Here is a 16,042-nt window from a genome sequence, read left to right as displayed (position 1 = left end):
CCACCCTGGGAACAAGCTGCATGGCATCAGGGCTCTGTCCTCTGCGGGGCTGCATCCCAGTGTCTCACACCATGCCCAGCACATAGGAGACACTCAGTACACGTCTGCGGGCTCCATGAAGGGAAAGTGGTGGCAGCAGGCAGGCAGGTGATGTGAGAGGGGCCTGTACCTCCCTAAAGATGTGCCTGCAGATGCTCAATAAATGTGGGCTGCTGAAGAGTGGTGCTTAGGGGTTGTGCAGTGGGGGTGTGGCTCCAGGGGGCCCTTCCTCTGCCACCTGCCTGCTCAGGCTGACCCGGAGCACTGTCCCCTTGTGCTTCTGCTCAGGGTGATGGCTCTTCCTTCTGGTTTTGCTTCCCCAGCTAGACTGAGAGCTCCTGAGGAAGGAGCCTTACTCAATATCGTTTCTTAGGGACCAACTGTGCCAGGAACTGAGCAGGGCACTGGAAGGAAGGAGGAAGGGAGGGAGCAAGGGATGAAGGGGGGAAGAAAGGGAGGGAGGAAAGGAGGGAGAGAGGAAGGAAGGGAGGAAGGGACAGAGGGAGGGAGGAAGGAAGGGAGGAGGGAGGGAGAGAAAGGGGAAGGAAGGGAGGGAGGAAGGGACGGAGGGAGGGAGGGAGCGAATGAAGAAGAAAGGGAGAGAGGAAGGAAGATGGGAGAGAGGAAGGAAGATGGGAAAGAAGGAAGGAAGAGAGGAAGAAAGGAAGAGAGGACACAGACCTGACCCTGACCTTGGGAAGTACAGCTGGAGGTGGACATTGACACAGATATGTCAGCTGGGCCTGGAGACCACCAGGAAAGGTCACCAAACCACAGATGGAAAGGACGGAGAGACTGAAAAATACGACAGGAAACTGATACCAAGTTTCACCCACAAAGTCTCTATTTCATGTTCACGTGGGGATGCCTGAAACCTGGGGTGGTGAGGGTTCCAGCTCACACCCCGGAGGGCTGGCCAGGTGAGAGCCTGCTCTCACGGGAAGATGGGATTTCAGGAACCACATGGCTGGGAGGAGAGAGGCAGGCAGCCCTAGGCAGGCAGGCGGGCGTGGAGGAAGGTGGAGGAAGGCAGGCAGCCTCCCTATGGAAGCCCTTGGGCCAGCCGCGGCCTTGCAGCCCATTTCACAGATGAACACAGGGAGACTCCGGTGTGTCCTGCTGTGTTCTCTGTCAGGCGACCCCACATGAGGACCGCAGCGCCCTTGCTGTCACCTATGTCTAAAAGTTTTGTCCAGCCGGGGTTCTGTGGCCCAGATTTGCTGAGTAGTCCCATGTTACCACATCTGCTTGATTCTGATTATTTTTTAAAGAAATAAAATGTGGATTGAATTGGAACCTTCTTCAGTCCTGTTCCTCTCTTCTCTCTCCAGGTAACCATGATTCTGAAAGGTGGCAGATTCCCTTCCTGTCCTTGTTTAGTCACTCAACAAATATTTTGGAGCACCTGCTGTGTGCCAGGCAGTGTTCTAGGCACTGGGCAGAGTGTGATGAAGACAATGGACAAAGTCTCTTGCCCTCATGCAGCCTTTTCTCGTATATGTATAGCAAATATATATGCGTCTTCATAAATATTATATGTGGTCTTTAGATTTTACATAAATGGGACAGATCCTGCTGCAACTTGCTTTTGTCTGTCAATTGTACGATTTCAGGATTTGCCATGCTGACACATGAGAACTCTTATTCATCTTAACTCCATAATAGCCCATTGGGCAAACACACCACAGTTTATTCATTCTTCTGTTATAAAACATTTAGGTTATTCCCATTTTTTTGCAGTTTCAGGCAGTGCTATGTCGCGCGACTTCGCGTGGGTCTCCTATGCCCACGTGCGGGGGTTTCCCTGGGGACGAGTGTGGATGGGGAAGCACTGGCTTGGAGGCAGCCGGCGCGTTCAGCTTTACTAGACGCTGCCATGTGGTTCTGCAGAGGGTTCTGATGGACACGCCTTGATCAGGTGTCCACTTGCCTTGTAGTAAAGGTGGGCCCGGAGGGATGGGGCCAAGCATGTCAGTTTTGATGTGTGGGACAGCCCAGGGAGAAGGGGAGGTGTGCAGCCTGGGCGGGCTGGGGAGGAGGCACAGAGCTGGGAGAGACAGCGGTTCCTGCTGAAAGCAGTCAGGGGCTGGCCTGGATCCCAAACTTCCCAGTGCAGTGGTGAGAGCCTCATCTGGAGGTGGCTCTGCCCCTGCTACTGTGCGCCCCTGGGCAAGGCCTCTCTGGCCTCCATCTCCTCACTCTCCATTCAGCTTGGGCCAGGAGGTCTCCAAGGTCCCTATGGACTTGATATGCTCAGATTTTCTTGGCAAGTGGCTGTGGCTTCCTGCCCCTGGCCGGCGAGCAGAGGCACCAGCTTGGCCGGGATGGCAGAGCTTGCAGCTGGCAAGTGGCAGTTGGGTGTTTGTCAGGAGCCTGGGCTGCTGGGGTCCTGGCAGGAGGCTGGGCAGGGGCTTGCCAAGGGGAACCCAGGAGAGCCAAGGAGGCCATGGGGACACCCAGCCTTCTTCATCTGTGTCCCCCTCCCCATATGGTCCTATGCCTGGAGCCTGAGGAGTAGAGGGCCCCAGTCTCTGCCCTGAGATACGGAGTGGGCTTGTTCCCTGAGGACTTTGTGGGCTTTAATTTGATTATATCTACTCTCAGTATGGACCCATGGATTCTTATTTTATTCAATGAGAGAGACTGGGGGAAGGGCACAGGGTGAGGAGGCATGCCCCTCCCTGGGGGAGAGGTTTGAAACAGGCATCTGCGGGAGTGTTAGCCATGTGGCCCAGGGGCTGGGCACAGGGATGGCTGGTGGGCTTGGTGTGACTTTGGGTCTGTAGCAGCGTGGCCTGGAATGCACAGGGTGGGCTGTGGTGATGATGGACGTTGATCTGTGCCAGTGCGTGCATTCTGTGACTGTGTGGACACGTGTGTGCACACATGTACACGAACCCACCTAAACAACAGAGGCTGCAGAAGAGGCTCTGGCTCGTGAAGCACTGCCCCTTTATTCTCAGCGGCTGCTGCGAAGTCATTGCTTTGCAAGAAAAGGGAACTGTCCAGGAGTAGGAGGGGCTGCAGGAAATGGGGGCCTCTCCACCTGAGGGAGGCTCTGGACACAGACCAGGACTGCAGTCCCACTGACTGGCTGTGTGACCTTGGTTAGGCTATTTCACAGTCTGAGCCTCAGTTTCCTCATCTGTGAGATGGGGATATTAGCACTGGCTAATGTGTGAGGATTTGAGACTGGGCCTCGCATGGTACCAGGCATACAGTGGATGCTCAGTGGCCTCTCAGGTCGCTCTGGCCCTCTCTGGCTGCAGCAGACACCAAGAGAGCAGTTGGGGCAGAGATGATGCCACTGCCAGGAGTTTGTGTCATCCCAGAAGAGGGCCCGACTTGTGAGCCAGCTCCTTGACCCACTGCCTGAGCAGACACGCTGACAGTAGAGCTGTGAACAAAGGGCCCCACGGGCACTTGGCATCTCATTATCTCATCCTGGGGGCAGCAACACCAGTGGGCACTCACCCCAGGATGCGCGCCGTGCCCCTTCCTGCCCATGGGCCCACAAGCCCCCTTGACTCCACAGTCCTGTCCCTTCATTACATGACTGGCTGAAAGGTGGCCGCTACAGCCAGATGGCCCAAGTTCAAACTCCAGCTCTGCCCCTGACTATCTTCATGATCCTGGAGAAGCGACTTAACCTCTCTGTGCCTCCATTTCCTCATTTATAAATTGGAGAGGTGGTGATTACACTGGCCTCAGATGAGTGAATCCATGTAAAATTTGCAGAATAGCATTTCCCATGCATTGGACACTCCATACATGTTCATTAGTATTATGGAGCTCTGCACACCCCCTCCGCCCGCACTCCCCTCTGGTCTGAATCTCTTGCAGTTGCAAGAATATCAAACCCTCCTCAGACTGCACTAGCATCTGAAGTACCTTATGGCTCACTCACACTCCTGCTGACTGAGCCATGGTCACCTAATCCTTCCTTCACCAGCAAAATGAAGCTTGCAAGCTATGCCCTGAGGTGCCAGGCAGGACCATCACACGGATCCTCTTAGACGAGCATCACTCAGAAATAGGACTTAACCTAACAGTTTCTCCCTGTTTGAGAGCAATTAACTCCCTTCCCCTGCCTTCCTCTCTGCTCCTGGAGCCAGGTGGCTCATCCTTCCCTTCCCTCTCCTCCCAGTCCAGCCTTTACCTCTGTCCATCTGTCTCCCCAGATGGGGGGAGAAATGTCGCAATTGGCCCACTTTCTAAGTGGAAAGAAACCATATGGAGGGTTTAGTTGGGAGCTGAGAGCCAGCCCGGCCAGCAATGCAGCCAGCAGCTGCCTCCCTTGGCTCCCTCTGTGACCCCAAACTGACAGGGACCCCAGTCCTGCCCAAGCACCCTTGCTCCTTCCCCCTCCCCATGAGCTCCTAGTAACCATGCTCTTCTCTAGCACTTGGGACTTCTTGGTGTCTTAGGAGAGCCCTAAGGAGCTGTGTGTGTGTATGTGCGTGTGGGTGCATGCATGTGTGTGTTGTGTCCTGTGGGCCCAGGCCAGCAGGGTGCCTGGTACAGAACAGCCACTCCTTCCAGAGCGTACCCTGTTCTCTCCAGAATGCCTACCGCCTGGCCACTTGGCATCCTCTGAGGACTCAGCCCAGTGTCACTGCCTTTGGGTAGCCTTCCCTGGCAGCCATCTCCCTACCCATGGGTAGGGGCCCGTCCGTGGGTGGAGCTGGGTGCTGGCACTGCCCTGTGGGGCTGGTGGTAGTCGTGTCCCCTGCACTCTGAGCCCCTGGCAGCTCCACCCAGAATTTTCTGATGTATTGGGGCAAGTCTGTGTGTAGAAGGCTCAGGTGACCCCAGCCTGGACCTCCAGGTCATTTGGAAGCCCAGGGGTGCCCAGCCAAGGTGTTTGGTTTGAGGCATTGTGTGGGACCCAGAGGAGGGCAGCCGCCGTTAGATACCGGGACCAGCTTCAAAATTAATCCCTCATGCTTTCCCACTGACTGCCACCATGGGCTTCCGGGGTCTTATTCTCTGGGGGTCTCCAGTTCCTGGACTCCAGTAGGGCAGGTAACTGTGTGGCTTTGGGTAAGCCACTTCTCTGAGCTTCAGTTTCCTCATCTGTCAAAGGTAGTGGCTGACACAAGCATGGCCCACAGATGCTCTGTACCACGAGGTCAGGTGAGATTTAAACACATGAATGACATCTGTCCCCTGCCAGCACTTGAAAGGCACATCTGGGGCTGGGCACTGGCTGGGACAAAGTGCTCCCACGGTCTCTGATGGCCGCCCAGTCTGGTCATGAATCCCAGCAACATCAAGTATTAACCCTCTTCTGATGGTTCCAGCCAGTGGCCATGCACGCTGCTCTTACCAAGGGCCTGGTGATGGGCATGGGACCCAGGGACAGGAGCCCTGAGAAGCACGTGGATATGGGTGTAGCAGGGACTGACGCCTCAGGGTGGGTTCTATTCCCAGCTTTAACCCTCCAAGAAACATTATGAGGGGGTTACAATAAAAATAATCAACATTTACTAAACACTAGGTACCGAATGTTGGCTTTATATGCATTACCTCACTTATTTTGTAACGATTCTATGAAATGGGTAATGCCATTATTTCCACTTTATAGGTGATGTATGTGCATCACAGAGAGGTCCAGTAAGTGACCACACAGCAGTAAGTGGCAGAGCTGAGATTTGAACCCAGGCAGTCTAGCTCCTAAGCATGATGCTGTGCTGCTTCTAGCTGCTGTATGGGGAAACTGAGGCTCAGAGTACTTAAGTGACATGTCCAGGGTCACCAGCTGGTAAGTGGAGCCAAGATTGGCACTGAAGCTGTTCTGACTGCACAGCCCATATCCAGAGACTGGGATCCCAGGGCTGGGAGTCAGGCTGGGGAGCCTAGGCAGCACCCAGCCCCCATCTCCTGGAATGTGTGTTGGGAGAGTGGTGGGGAGATTCGGGTTCCCCTGCCCACCCCAACTAACTGGTACCCCTCCTGCAGGGGGCGTGTGCATCGCCCAGTCGGTGAAGATACCACGGGAGCCCAAGGCAGGCGAGTTCGACAAGATCATCCGCCGCCTCCTGGAGACTTCGAACGCCAGGGCAGTCATCATCTTCGCCAATGAGGATGACATCAGGTGAGGGCAGGTGGCAGCACGGTGGGCACCGGGAGCCATGCAGGTGTGGGCAGAGCATGACAGAGGGTCCTGTCCTGCTGGAGACCTTCCCAGGCGAGCCTGACCCCACCCTGGGATCCAGAGAGGTGGGTGCGGGTGAGTGTGTATGTGGGCAGGGAGACCCACAGGCTGGCACACAGGCTACTGCTATGGGGCACCCCTTCCCTCCTCCCTCCATTTCCTGCATCCGTTCCACCTGCTAGGGATGGCTACCTGGGTGCTTTAACAGAGGGCTGAGGCTGTGAGCTTGGGGCCAGACCACTTAGGTTCTAATGCTGTTCTCCCATCTACTCGCTGTGTGACCTCAGGTTAATTTCTTAACCTCTCTGGGCCTCTGCTGCTAAAACACAAATGAGTTAAAGATACCTGCCTGATAGCGTTTGAGAATTCAATGCAGGAATGTGCATAAAAGGCTTAGAGTAAGGTCTGACATGAAATAGGTGCCCAGTAAATGTGGGCCACTTCTCAGCCCCTCCCTCCTTTCTGTGGTGAGCTCAGAGTACAGAGAAGAGCTCTGGGCTGTATTTGGTTCTAGTCTTGGCTTAGGCTCAGAGAGTCCGGGCTGAGGGGAGACACAGCCCTGTCCTCAGGTAGCCCCAGGATGAGCGGAGATACAGCCCTGCCTAGAATCTGGTAGGGCCCTCTAGTTCCTGCTGGTCACTTCTCCTTCAGAGAGGAGGGTGAGAGCAGATGTGGCCCCTGCCAGGTCTCCTCAGATAACTGGTCTGGGCTGGCAGAGTCTGCTGTGCCCTCAGACTCCCCCTCACTGGACCAGCCAAGGCTGCTCTGTGTGCCCAGTCCTTCCCAGGCGGCTTCCTCCTATTCCTCCCCAGTGCTCCCAAGCCGTTTTTCACTTTCTAACCTGGACTCCAGAGTTGCTGCACAACAGATACCCTCCCAGGCCATTTGTGGGTCCCTGGAGGAATGGAGGAGGGCTTCTGGAAGACCATCATGGCCTCAAAAGCCAAAAGGACCAGCTGCAATGGTGGTGTCTCAGGCAGTGAAAGACCAGGGAGGGGAGGCCCTCAAGCCCCATCCTGACAGCCTCAGAGCTGCACAGAGGTGGCACCCAGTCCCTTGAGGCGTGCAGGTCCCCTGAGTTCTGGCTCTGAACGTTTATGATGGCCACCGCTCAGCCAGCTCCTGGGGAAGCTTCTGAGCCACCAGGCCCTGCTCCCCAACTCCTGTCCCTTACTCCCATCCCAAAGCCTGGCAAGACTTGGCTCCCACACCCCACCCAGCTATGCGGCTCACTCCAGGCCTGCTGTTTTGAGGATAGCTTCGCTCAGATGGACCCACATTCTGGGAGGGGGACTGAAAGCGCTGGGCCTTTTGTCCCAGCGAAGAGGCCCCTAAGGGAGGGCTGGAGGGGAGCTAGACTGACTTCCCGAGCAGGCTGTGGGAAGTGGGGTAGGAGGCGGGGGGCATTTCTGGAAATCCACATGCATTTTCAGAAGCAAACAGAAGTAAAAATAAATCCAGGTGACTCTGCAGGGCTGGATGGTTGGGAGCTCTGGCCATCTCAGGCTGGCCGGATGCAGACGGGTATTAATAGGGTGTGGGTGTGGGTTCTGAGAGCAGCCTTACATGCCATTAGTGGTAACCTAGGCTGTGGGGGGGCTACACCAGTGAGTGGGGCTGGAAAGCCTCAGGAGTTGGGAGATGATGGAGGAGGATGGGGTGGGATGAGATGGACAAGGCCAGCTCAGGTGAAAGCTCTGGGGCCTGGAAACATTTGTTTCTTCCTGGAAGCCCAGGCCCTCCAGCCCCAGCTGGCTGCTCCTGCACAGGCCCAGCAGCCACCCCCAGGCCCTGGAGTCTGTGCCCTGGTCCTCACCGACGGAAGGGCCTGGACAGTTTGTAGTACTTGCTGTGTGACTGTGAGCAAGTTCCTTGCCTCCTCCCTACCTCAGTCTCTCTTCGTGGGAGCTGGGTTAGGGGAATTCTGCCCATTCTTCCTTGTTTTTCCCCTCCGAGATGTCTTTGAAGGGCCACTTAATTCATGCCTCCATGAAGTCCTAGCTGAGCGCTTGCTGTGGGCTCCTCAGCCCCGGGCTGGGCTCTCGGGTCCCTGGTTTGATTTATATTACCATCACAGGCAGACTGGGCTGTGTGTGAGCACTGGGCGGCTGGCTCCACACCCATCTCCCTCCATCACCCACTCCCACTCAGGGTGTGGGGAGCAGCTCTCTGAAGGACCTGGAATTTTGGCACAGAGGGCAGTAAATGAAGAGGGAGCTGCAGGCAGAAGGCAGCATGTGCAGCGGGGTGAGGGCGGCCATTGTGTGATGGTGGATGCGTGTGAGAATGGGCAAGGAGTATGGGGATGGATGAGCCAGGAAAGCATGCATCTCAGGGGACCGGGGCTGGGCAGAGGTGGTTCTGGGACCTGAGTCAGATGTGGGACGGGTGTGGATCTAGGGGGACAGGTGTAGTAGTTGCAGGGACAGATGTGGGCCTGGAGAATCACACTGGGCCTGCAGCAGGCGTGGGCCCAGGGGCAGGCAGGTTGGATGAGGCAGTAGCCAGGGGTCTATGGGCAGGTGGGGGGAGGGGTAGGGGGAATCCACGGGTTGGGGGTGAAAGCATGGGTGCTGGGACACTTGTGGACCCTGGGCTTCTGGGGGTCAGGGACGTGGGCCCAAAGCAAGTGTGACCAGGAGTGGGGGCAGTTGCGTGGACAGACACGGCTGGGCTGGGCTGGTGTGTGTTCCTACAGGCGTGTGCTGGAGGCAGCACGAAGGGCCAACCAGACAGGCCATTTCTTCTGGATGGGCTCTGACAGCTGGGGCTCCAAGATCGCACCTGTACTGCACCTGGAGGAAGTGGCTGAGGGCGCTGTCACGATCCTCCCCAAGAGGATGTCTGTACGAGGTAAGGCCGGGCAGGTGCAGGTGGTCGGCACCTGGACTGCTCCTCCTGCCGTCTCTCCTCAGCTTCCTTCCCCTCCTGCTCCTCCCCTTTCTATATCCTTCCTTTCCTCTTCTTTGGCCCACAGCCTCTTTTTTTTTTTTTTTTTTGAGACGGAGTCTCGCTCTGTTGCCCAGGCTGGAGTCCAGTGGCGCCATCTCAGCTCACTGCAAGCTCCGCCTCCCGGGTTCACACCATTCTCTTGCCTCAGCCTTCCAAGTAGCTGGGACTACAGGCGCCCACCACCACGCCCGGCTAATTTTTTTGCATTTTTAGTAGAGACGGGGTTTCACCATGTTAGCCAGGATGGTCTCGATCTTCTGACCTCGTGATCCACCCGCCTTGGCCTCCCAAAGTGCTGGGATTACAGGCGTGAGCCACCGCGCCCGGCAGCCCACAGCCTCTTATGTTCTGAGGTTCTGGACTGGGAGCTTTTTTAGGCCACATGCAACACAGCAGAATTTGAATCCAGATTCAAGACCTTCCCTCCTCTCTTCTCAGACAATTTTGGGGTGGAAGGTGTGTGGAGAGTCCACTGCTGGAAGAGGCTGGGAGCCGCCCTGCCAGGGCTACAGGACAGGCCTTTCCTGCAGAGACTGCCTGGGGTTGGCAGGCCCCGGGATGGCGCTGAGGTTGGGCCTGCCTCGCCCTGAATGCCCTCTTCTCAGGGCAGAACCCACAGTCACCTGGGCAGGAACGAACTTCTCTGGCCAGAACTTCACAGAGAGTGAGGTGTGATGTTCCCGTTAATGGCCTGATGGGCAGGGACCTGGCAGTCTTCACCATGAGGAGAAGGCTCCCTGGGCCCTCTCCTTCCCTGCCCTCCCTCCCTTCAATAGAATCAAGCATTCATGGAGCTGGGAGGGACCGCAGACATCTGCCTCTCCAAGGCACTTCCCAAGACATGGAGGCCTGATGAAGGGAGGGACTTGCTCAAAGTCACACAGCAGTGTCCTCTCTTCATCCTGAGGCAGAGGGAGCTCCCTGGCCCATGACTCCTTCTAGCCCTGGCCCATACCTGTCCATAGGCCCATGGCTACCCTTTCATCCAAACATGCCCCACTGGGCCTACGCCTGCCTACAGGCCCAGTGTGATTCCCCAGGCCCATGCCTGTCCCTGCAAAGACCACATCTGTCCCCCCACATCCACACCTGCCCCATGTCTGACTCAGGCTCCAGAACCACCTCTGCCCAGCCCCGGTCCTCTCAGACTCATGCCTTCCTGGCTGATCCATCCCCACATCCCTTACCCCATCACACATCCAACACCCCCCCACCCACCCACCACACACACATAGCGAGAATTTCCACACCACCCCCAGCCATAATAAACACAACATAACAGTAACTGCTATGGTGCTTACCAATGCCAGGACCCTTACGGACATCTCCTTTAGCCTCCCCAACAGCCCTGTGATGCATTCTTCCCCACATTTAGTAGGTGGATACACAGGGCTCAGAGAGCTTGAGACACACACAGTGCAGCGAGTGGCAGAGTTGGGACCGGAATCCAGGACTTGCCTGACAAGTACCTTTTCTCTCAGGAACATTAGAGAAGCTTTTAGAACAATGGTCCTCATCTGGGGATGATTTTGCCCCCCAAGGGGACATTTGACAACTTCTGGAGCCATTTTTGGTTGTCACAATTGGGGGATGCTGCTGCTGGCATCCAGTGGGTAGAGGTCCGGGTGCTGCTCAGCATCCTACGGTGCATAGGATGGCCCCCCACAGTAATCATCCCACCCAGAGTGTCCACAGTGCCGAGGCCGAGAAATCCTACTGCAGGCCAAACCTCCTGCTCGATGCCAGTGCGTCTCCTGCCACGTGGCCAGTCATTTTGCTTCCACTTGTGTGCTTTCATGGGCAGGAAGCTCCACGTGGGCCCCGCTGAGCTTTCAGGCCTCTGGCCCATACAGAGCAGCTCAGTCCACAGTGCTGGGAACAGTCAGTATGGCAGGAGGGGCGTCTGGGAGGAGGAGAGGTTGTTCACCGCCAGCCTGCCCACCCTAGGACATGGTTTCCCAGGCTGAGAGCAGAACTGTGAGCCATGCAGAGCACGTGGAGGAGGGAGGCAGCCTCTGTCAGTGACGGGGACGTCCTGGATGTGAAGGGAGAAGGTCCAGGTCCTGGTCTATGCTGTATGACCTGGGTGGTCCCCTCCCTTCTTGTCTGACCTGGTCTCCTCTTCAGGTGCTCCCAGGGTTGGGCAGCCCCACCAGCCTCTGTGCTGTAATCTCAGGACTCCCAGGCGGCCCCTTCTCAAAGCCCGCTGTTAGCATTGCAGCGGTTAAAGGCCGCAGAAACATCCTCATCGGTGTGCTTCTCTTCCATAAAGGCAGCAGTTGTAGATTACACACGCTCCCCCTGGGACCTAATACAGCTCTTTTCATTTTGAATGAAATGAAATGCTCCACATTTTGTTTTCTCCTGGATCAGAGGATGTGCTCCTCCCGGTCTCTCTCCCTCCGCCTGGACCATCTCTTATCCTGGGGGAGGCAGGAAGGGCTGGGGCTGGTGGGAAGGAGGCCAGTGAGGCCCTGACGTCCCGGTTCCCTGCCAGGCTTCGACCGCTACTTCTCCAGCCGCACGCTGGACAACAACCGGCGCAACATCTGGTTTGCCGAGTTCTGGGAGGACAATTTCCACTGCAAGCTGAGCCGCCACGCCCTCAAGAAGGGCAGCCACGTCAAGAAGTGCACCAGTGAGCACGCGGGCCGGGCAGGGCCGGGCGGGCTCTAGGAGGAGCCGGGGAGGGCTGAGCCTGGGCGCCTGAGGCCGAGAGCCTCCCTTTGTCTGTCGGCAGTGGCAGGACGTGGAGTTGGGCCTGCACCTGGAGTGGAGTTGGGAGGCCTGGGCGGGGCCTGGAGGGGCGGGGCCGCAGCCGATTTGGGGTGTGGCACTGAAATCCTTGGGAGTGGCAAGGCCTCTGGCCGCCTCGGGGTTGATGCGGACAGCCCTAGGGCCAGCTCACAGCACTGCACTGACCCCTCCAGTCTTGACGCACACCAGGCTGGGCAATTTCCAGAAACCACCTCTAACCTCCAGGGTTCCCTCAGTCACTCAGCAAGCACCAGTTTGGCTCCTAGGCCGTGCCTTGCCCTGTTCTAAGCATGGCAGATATATAGCAATGGAGAGAGTCCAACGGCGCTTGGAGTTTTTATTCTAATGGGGAGACAGACAATCAACAAGATGAGTGAATGATAGAATATGTAAGAACAGAAATGTGCAGAAGAAACAAAACAGACAATAAAAAGAATGGAAAGTGTGAGGGGAAGGGAAACTGCAACTGTGAAGTGGCCAGGGACGGCCTGCTTGCACAGGTGACATCTGAGCCCGCACATGAGAGGGATAAGCCGCGCAGGGGAGGGGCAGTGATCGGTCCATTTTACAGGTGGGAGAACGGAGGCTCAGAGGAGGTGAGTAGAAAGACTTAATTCCCATAGATAGAGGGCGGTAGAGCATGACTTGCTCCCCGGTCTGAGCCCTAGGCTCCCCGCCCCCTAGGTAGCCATCATGGCGTGTCCACTTCAGATACATCCAGACAGGGGTCTTTGCTCGTCCTGGGTCTGGGTCGCCCTGCAGCAGGACCCAGCCTCAATGACATTGGGGTGCTCTGGTGCCTCTCAGCCTGAGTGGTGCCTAATTGAGGATGATGAGTTATCTCCTGTATTCTCCCAGACTTGATTGTGCAGTTTGGGCAAAGGGCGGGGGACGCGCTGCGTGGAGTCAGCTCCTCCAGGGCCAGGGGAGAAGGGAGTGTGATGAGGGTGGGTGGGGAGCATGCTGCCCTCTGGTGGCCAGAGCCCACAGGGACGTGCAGCCACTGGACCACTGGGGACCCAGAGAAGCTCACAGCCAAACCCGCCTGATCTGCAGAATGAGTGCAGGTATGCGAGTGTGCCCAGTGTGGCAGCGTGTGTGTATACACCTGTGACACGTGACTTTGCATGTGTATGAGAGCTGGTGTTCCTGAGAGAGAAGGGGTGTGTGTGCCTGTGTCTTATGTGGGGCTTATGTATTCCTGGGTGAGCTAAACATAAACATTGCTATTTACTATGTATCTACTGTGTTCAGACACTTTACGGACATCATCTTTAAAACGTGAAAGACATTTCACTCTCACAGTAACTCTAGGAACTCTTAAGATTCCTGCACTCTAGACAAGGATATGGAGAGTCAGAGAGACCAAGTGACTTGCCCGAGGCTGCTCAGCAAATGCCTGAATCAGGCGGTAATCACAACAGAGATGTGAGAAGCGCAAAGATGCCTGGGTGTGGAGGCTGAGCCCTCCTGTGTGGGGTGACCATGCATCCTGTCTCCCGTGTTCTGGTGTAATTATTGAGAGCATCCCCTTTGGTTCTTGGAAGTGCCCATGTGGGATGGAAAATTGTATGGGCACCCTGATTTAGATCAGCAGACCTAGATCGGGGGTGAGGATGGGGATGGATGGGGTGGGAAGACTGGAAGTGGTGGCAAGATGGACAGCTGGGGCCTTCTGGACCCAGTGTCTAGGCTGTCGAGGGGTCTGGGCCGTCAAAGGGAAGGGCTTTCTGGAATCTTCTCTTTGTCTGGGAGGGGCAGGAGGGGAGAAGGCTTTGGTCAGTTCCTGTAGGCTCTGTCCATTCTAGTCCTTGGGGCAGGATTCATGAACCTCTCCAGCAGTCCTAAGGGAGGCGTTTGGTCTGATTGTTAGCACAGGTGGGGAAGGAGGACTGGAGCAGGGTTCAGAAGAGCACAGAGCTCGGCTGGGTGTGGTGGCTCACGCCTGTAATCCCAGCACTTTGGGGGGCCGAGGTGGGTGGATCATCTGAGGTCAGGAGTTCAAGACCAGCCTGGTCAACATGGCGAAACCCCATCTCTACTAAAAATACAAAAATTAGCCAGGTGTGGTGGTGGGCACCTGTAATCCCAGCTACTCAGGAGGCCGAGGTCCGAGAATCGCTTGAGCCTGGGAGGTGGAGGTTGCAGTGAGCCAAGATTGTGCCACTGCACTCCAACTTGGGCGACAGAGTGAGATTCTGTCTCAAAAAATAAAAATAAAAAAAAAAAAAAAAAGAGCACAGAGCTTTGCCGTGAGCCTGAGGCAAACTCTGCAACCTTTCTGGGCCTTCGCTTTCTCATCTGAGCAACGGGATTAATGAGCTGGCCCAGAGGGTGTCTCCAGAAGGAAGTGAAACGTTAATGGAGGCACTTCCTGATCTGTAAGTGGTGGCTGTAAAGCCTGGAGGTGCGTTAGAGTCACCTGAGAGCTTTTAACACCATACCAGGGTGCCACCCCAGACCAACTAGATCAGAACCTTAGTGGTGGGGCCTAGGCTGTGGATTTTTACAAAGCTCCCTAGGTGATTTTAATGTGTATTTAGTGCTGGAGCAGTGGTTTCCAAGCTTTGTTCACATTGAATCACCTGGGGATCTTTTAAAAACACAGTTACCCTAGACATTCTGGTTTAATTTGCACTGGATGCAACCTGAGCATTAGGAATTTTTGAAGTGCCCCAGGTGGTTCTACTATGCAGCAAAGTTTGGGAGCCTCTGGCTTGGAGGGAGGGATGGGTGATGGAGGGAGGACAGCGTGCACCCTAAACAGGTGAGGAGGCATGAGCAAAGGGGCAGAGGCTCTAGTGGACGTGGTACGTCTCATCTCACCTGACCCGAATCCTTCCTGCTGCCTTGGGAGCTCCAGCAGAGGCAGGTCAGAGTCCCTGTGTGGCCCCAGGCCGGGCGCGGTGAGCCTCTCAGTCTATCTCTGGGTGAGGTGAGGGGCGGGTGAGGGGGCTGCTGGGAATGTCTGTGGGACCTGAGACCCTGGGGGAGGGGGAGGCAGCTCTCGTTTCCCCATGGTCCTGCTCCTGAGCTGAGCCTGTCCCACGGTAGAAGGCCTTAGGCCAGGAGGGCTGGAGTGACACCCACAGAGAACTGGGAGCAGGGGCAGGGGAAGGACCACCCCTGGGTCTGAGTCTGACTCTGCCTCCTCCCTGCTGTGTGACCTTGGACAAGTTATCTAACTTCTCTGAGTCTCAGCTGCTGTTTCAGCCTACAGGGTAGGCAACAGCTGCCTCAGTGAGCTGTGAGGTTTGGAGATAAAGCGTGTGAGGAGGCTGGCTGAGAATGTGTATGACAGGTGCTGATAAAATGATTGTTATTGCTGATATAGAGAGGAAGTGGGAGAGTTGGGATTTAGACAGGCAATTGGGTAATCTAATAGTCCAAGTCTGTTGGTACCAATTCTGTCTGTCTGCTGTAGCATCCCGGAGGAAAGAATGTGCAATCCTGAAGGTGGGTGGTATAGATGGTCACAGATGCAACTCCCATTTTACAGAAGAGGAAACTGAGGCAACTTGTGACTATCACAGAGCCAGAGAGTTGCCAGAGCTGATTCGCAGCCTGAGTGTCAAGCCAGTGCCCACCCTGGCCTTCCCGTCCTTCCCTCCCACTCCTCCAGGGCCCCTCTCTCTTGCCGTCAGCCAGCCCAGGCATGCTCTGTGAGACCTATTCTCCACCTGCCCCCACTCTGTCTCCAGAGTTTACCTTCCCCTCACCTCTTCAGGATCAGCTCACTCTGCTCTCCTGGATGCTCACATTTCATAGTCGGCCTCTGTCTGTTTCAGTCCCCCAGGCCTGCCCTGCTCAAGGTCTCGCGGAGAGCAGGTGCCACTCCTGTGTCCTTTGCCTTGCCAAATCCATTCCTTCCCACCCCAGGTGATGGATGGGCCTGGTGACTGCCCAAGAGGGTGGGAAGGACCCTCTCGTCCTGGGATCTTACACTTGGAAAGATTTGATTCATCCTTCAAGGCTGTCTGAAGTGGAGTTCCTCCAAGATGAGGATTTGATAGCAAGTAGCTGATTTGGGAGGGGATTCCAGGAAAGAGGAGAGAAAGCAGAGATAAAGAGTGTGAGATCAAGCTGGTTGCCACTGTGAACAACTGGAGCTCACTCCTCCTGGGACAGAGGAACAGG

The 16,042-nt window shown here is 56.0% G+C and overlaps 1 protein-coding gene across 8 annotated transcripts in view; it reads left to right on the top strand.

Annotated features, from left to right (window-relative positions):
• The window catches only part of GRM4 (glutamate metabotropic receptor 4), a 125,026-nt gene that overhangs the window by 79,361 nt on the left and 29,623 nt on the right, over positions 1-16,042 (top strand). For all 8 annotated transcript variants that reach the window (XM_033216828.1, XM_033216831.1, XM_033216830.1 and 5 more), the window contains 3 exons: positions 6,001-6,136; positions 8,895-9,049; positions 11,646-11,786. In XM_033216828.1, coding sequence (XP_033072719.1) covers positions 6,001-6,136; positions 8,895-9,049; positions 11,646-11,786 — 432 coding nt within the window. The remainder of the gene's footprint in view (positions 1-6,000; positions 6,137-8,894; positions 9,050-11,645; positions 11,787-16,042) is intronic.

This window comes from Trachypithecus francoisi, unplaced genomic scaffold (genome assembly GCF_009764315.1).
Source record: "Trachypithecus francoisi isolate TF-2019V2 unplaced genomic scaffold, Tfra_2.0 Lachesis_group10, whole genome shotgun sequence".
Taxonomy (NCBI): Eukaryota; Metazoa; Chordata; class Mammalia; order Primates; family Cercopithecidae; genus Trachypithecus; species Trachypithecus francoisi.
This window is presented reverse-complemented; position numbering and strand designations above follow the sequence as displayed.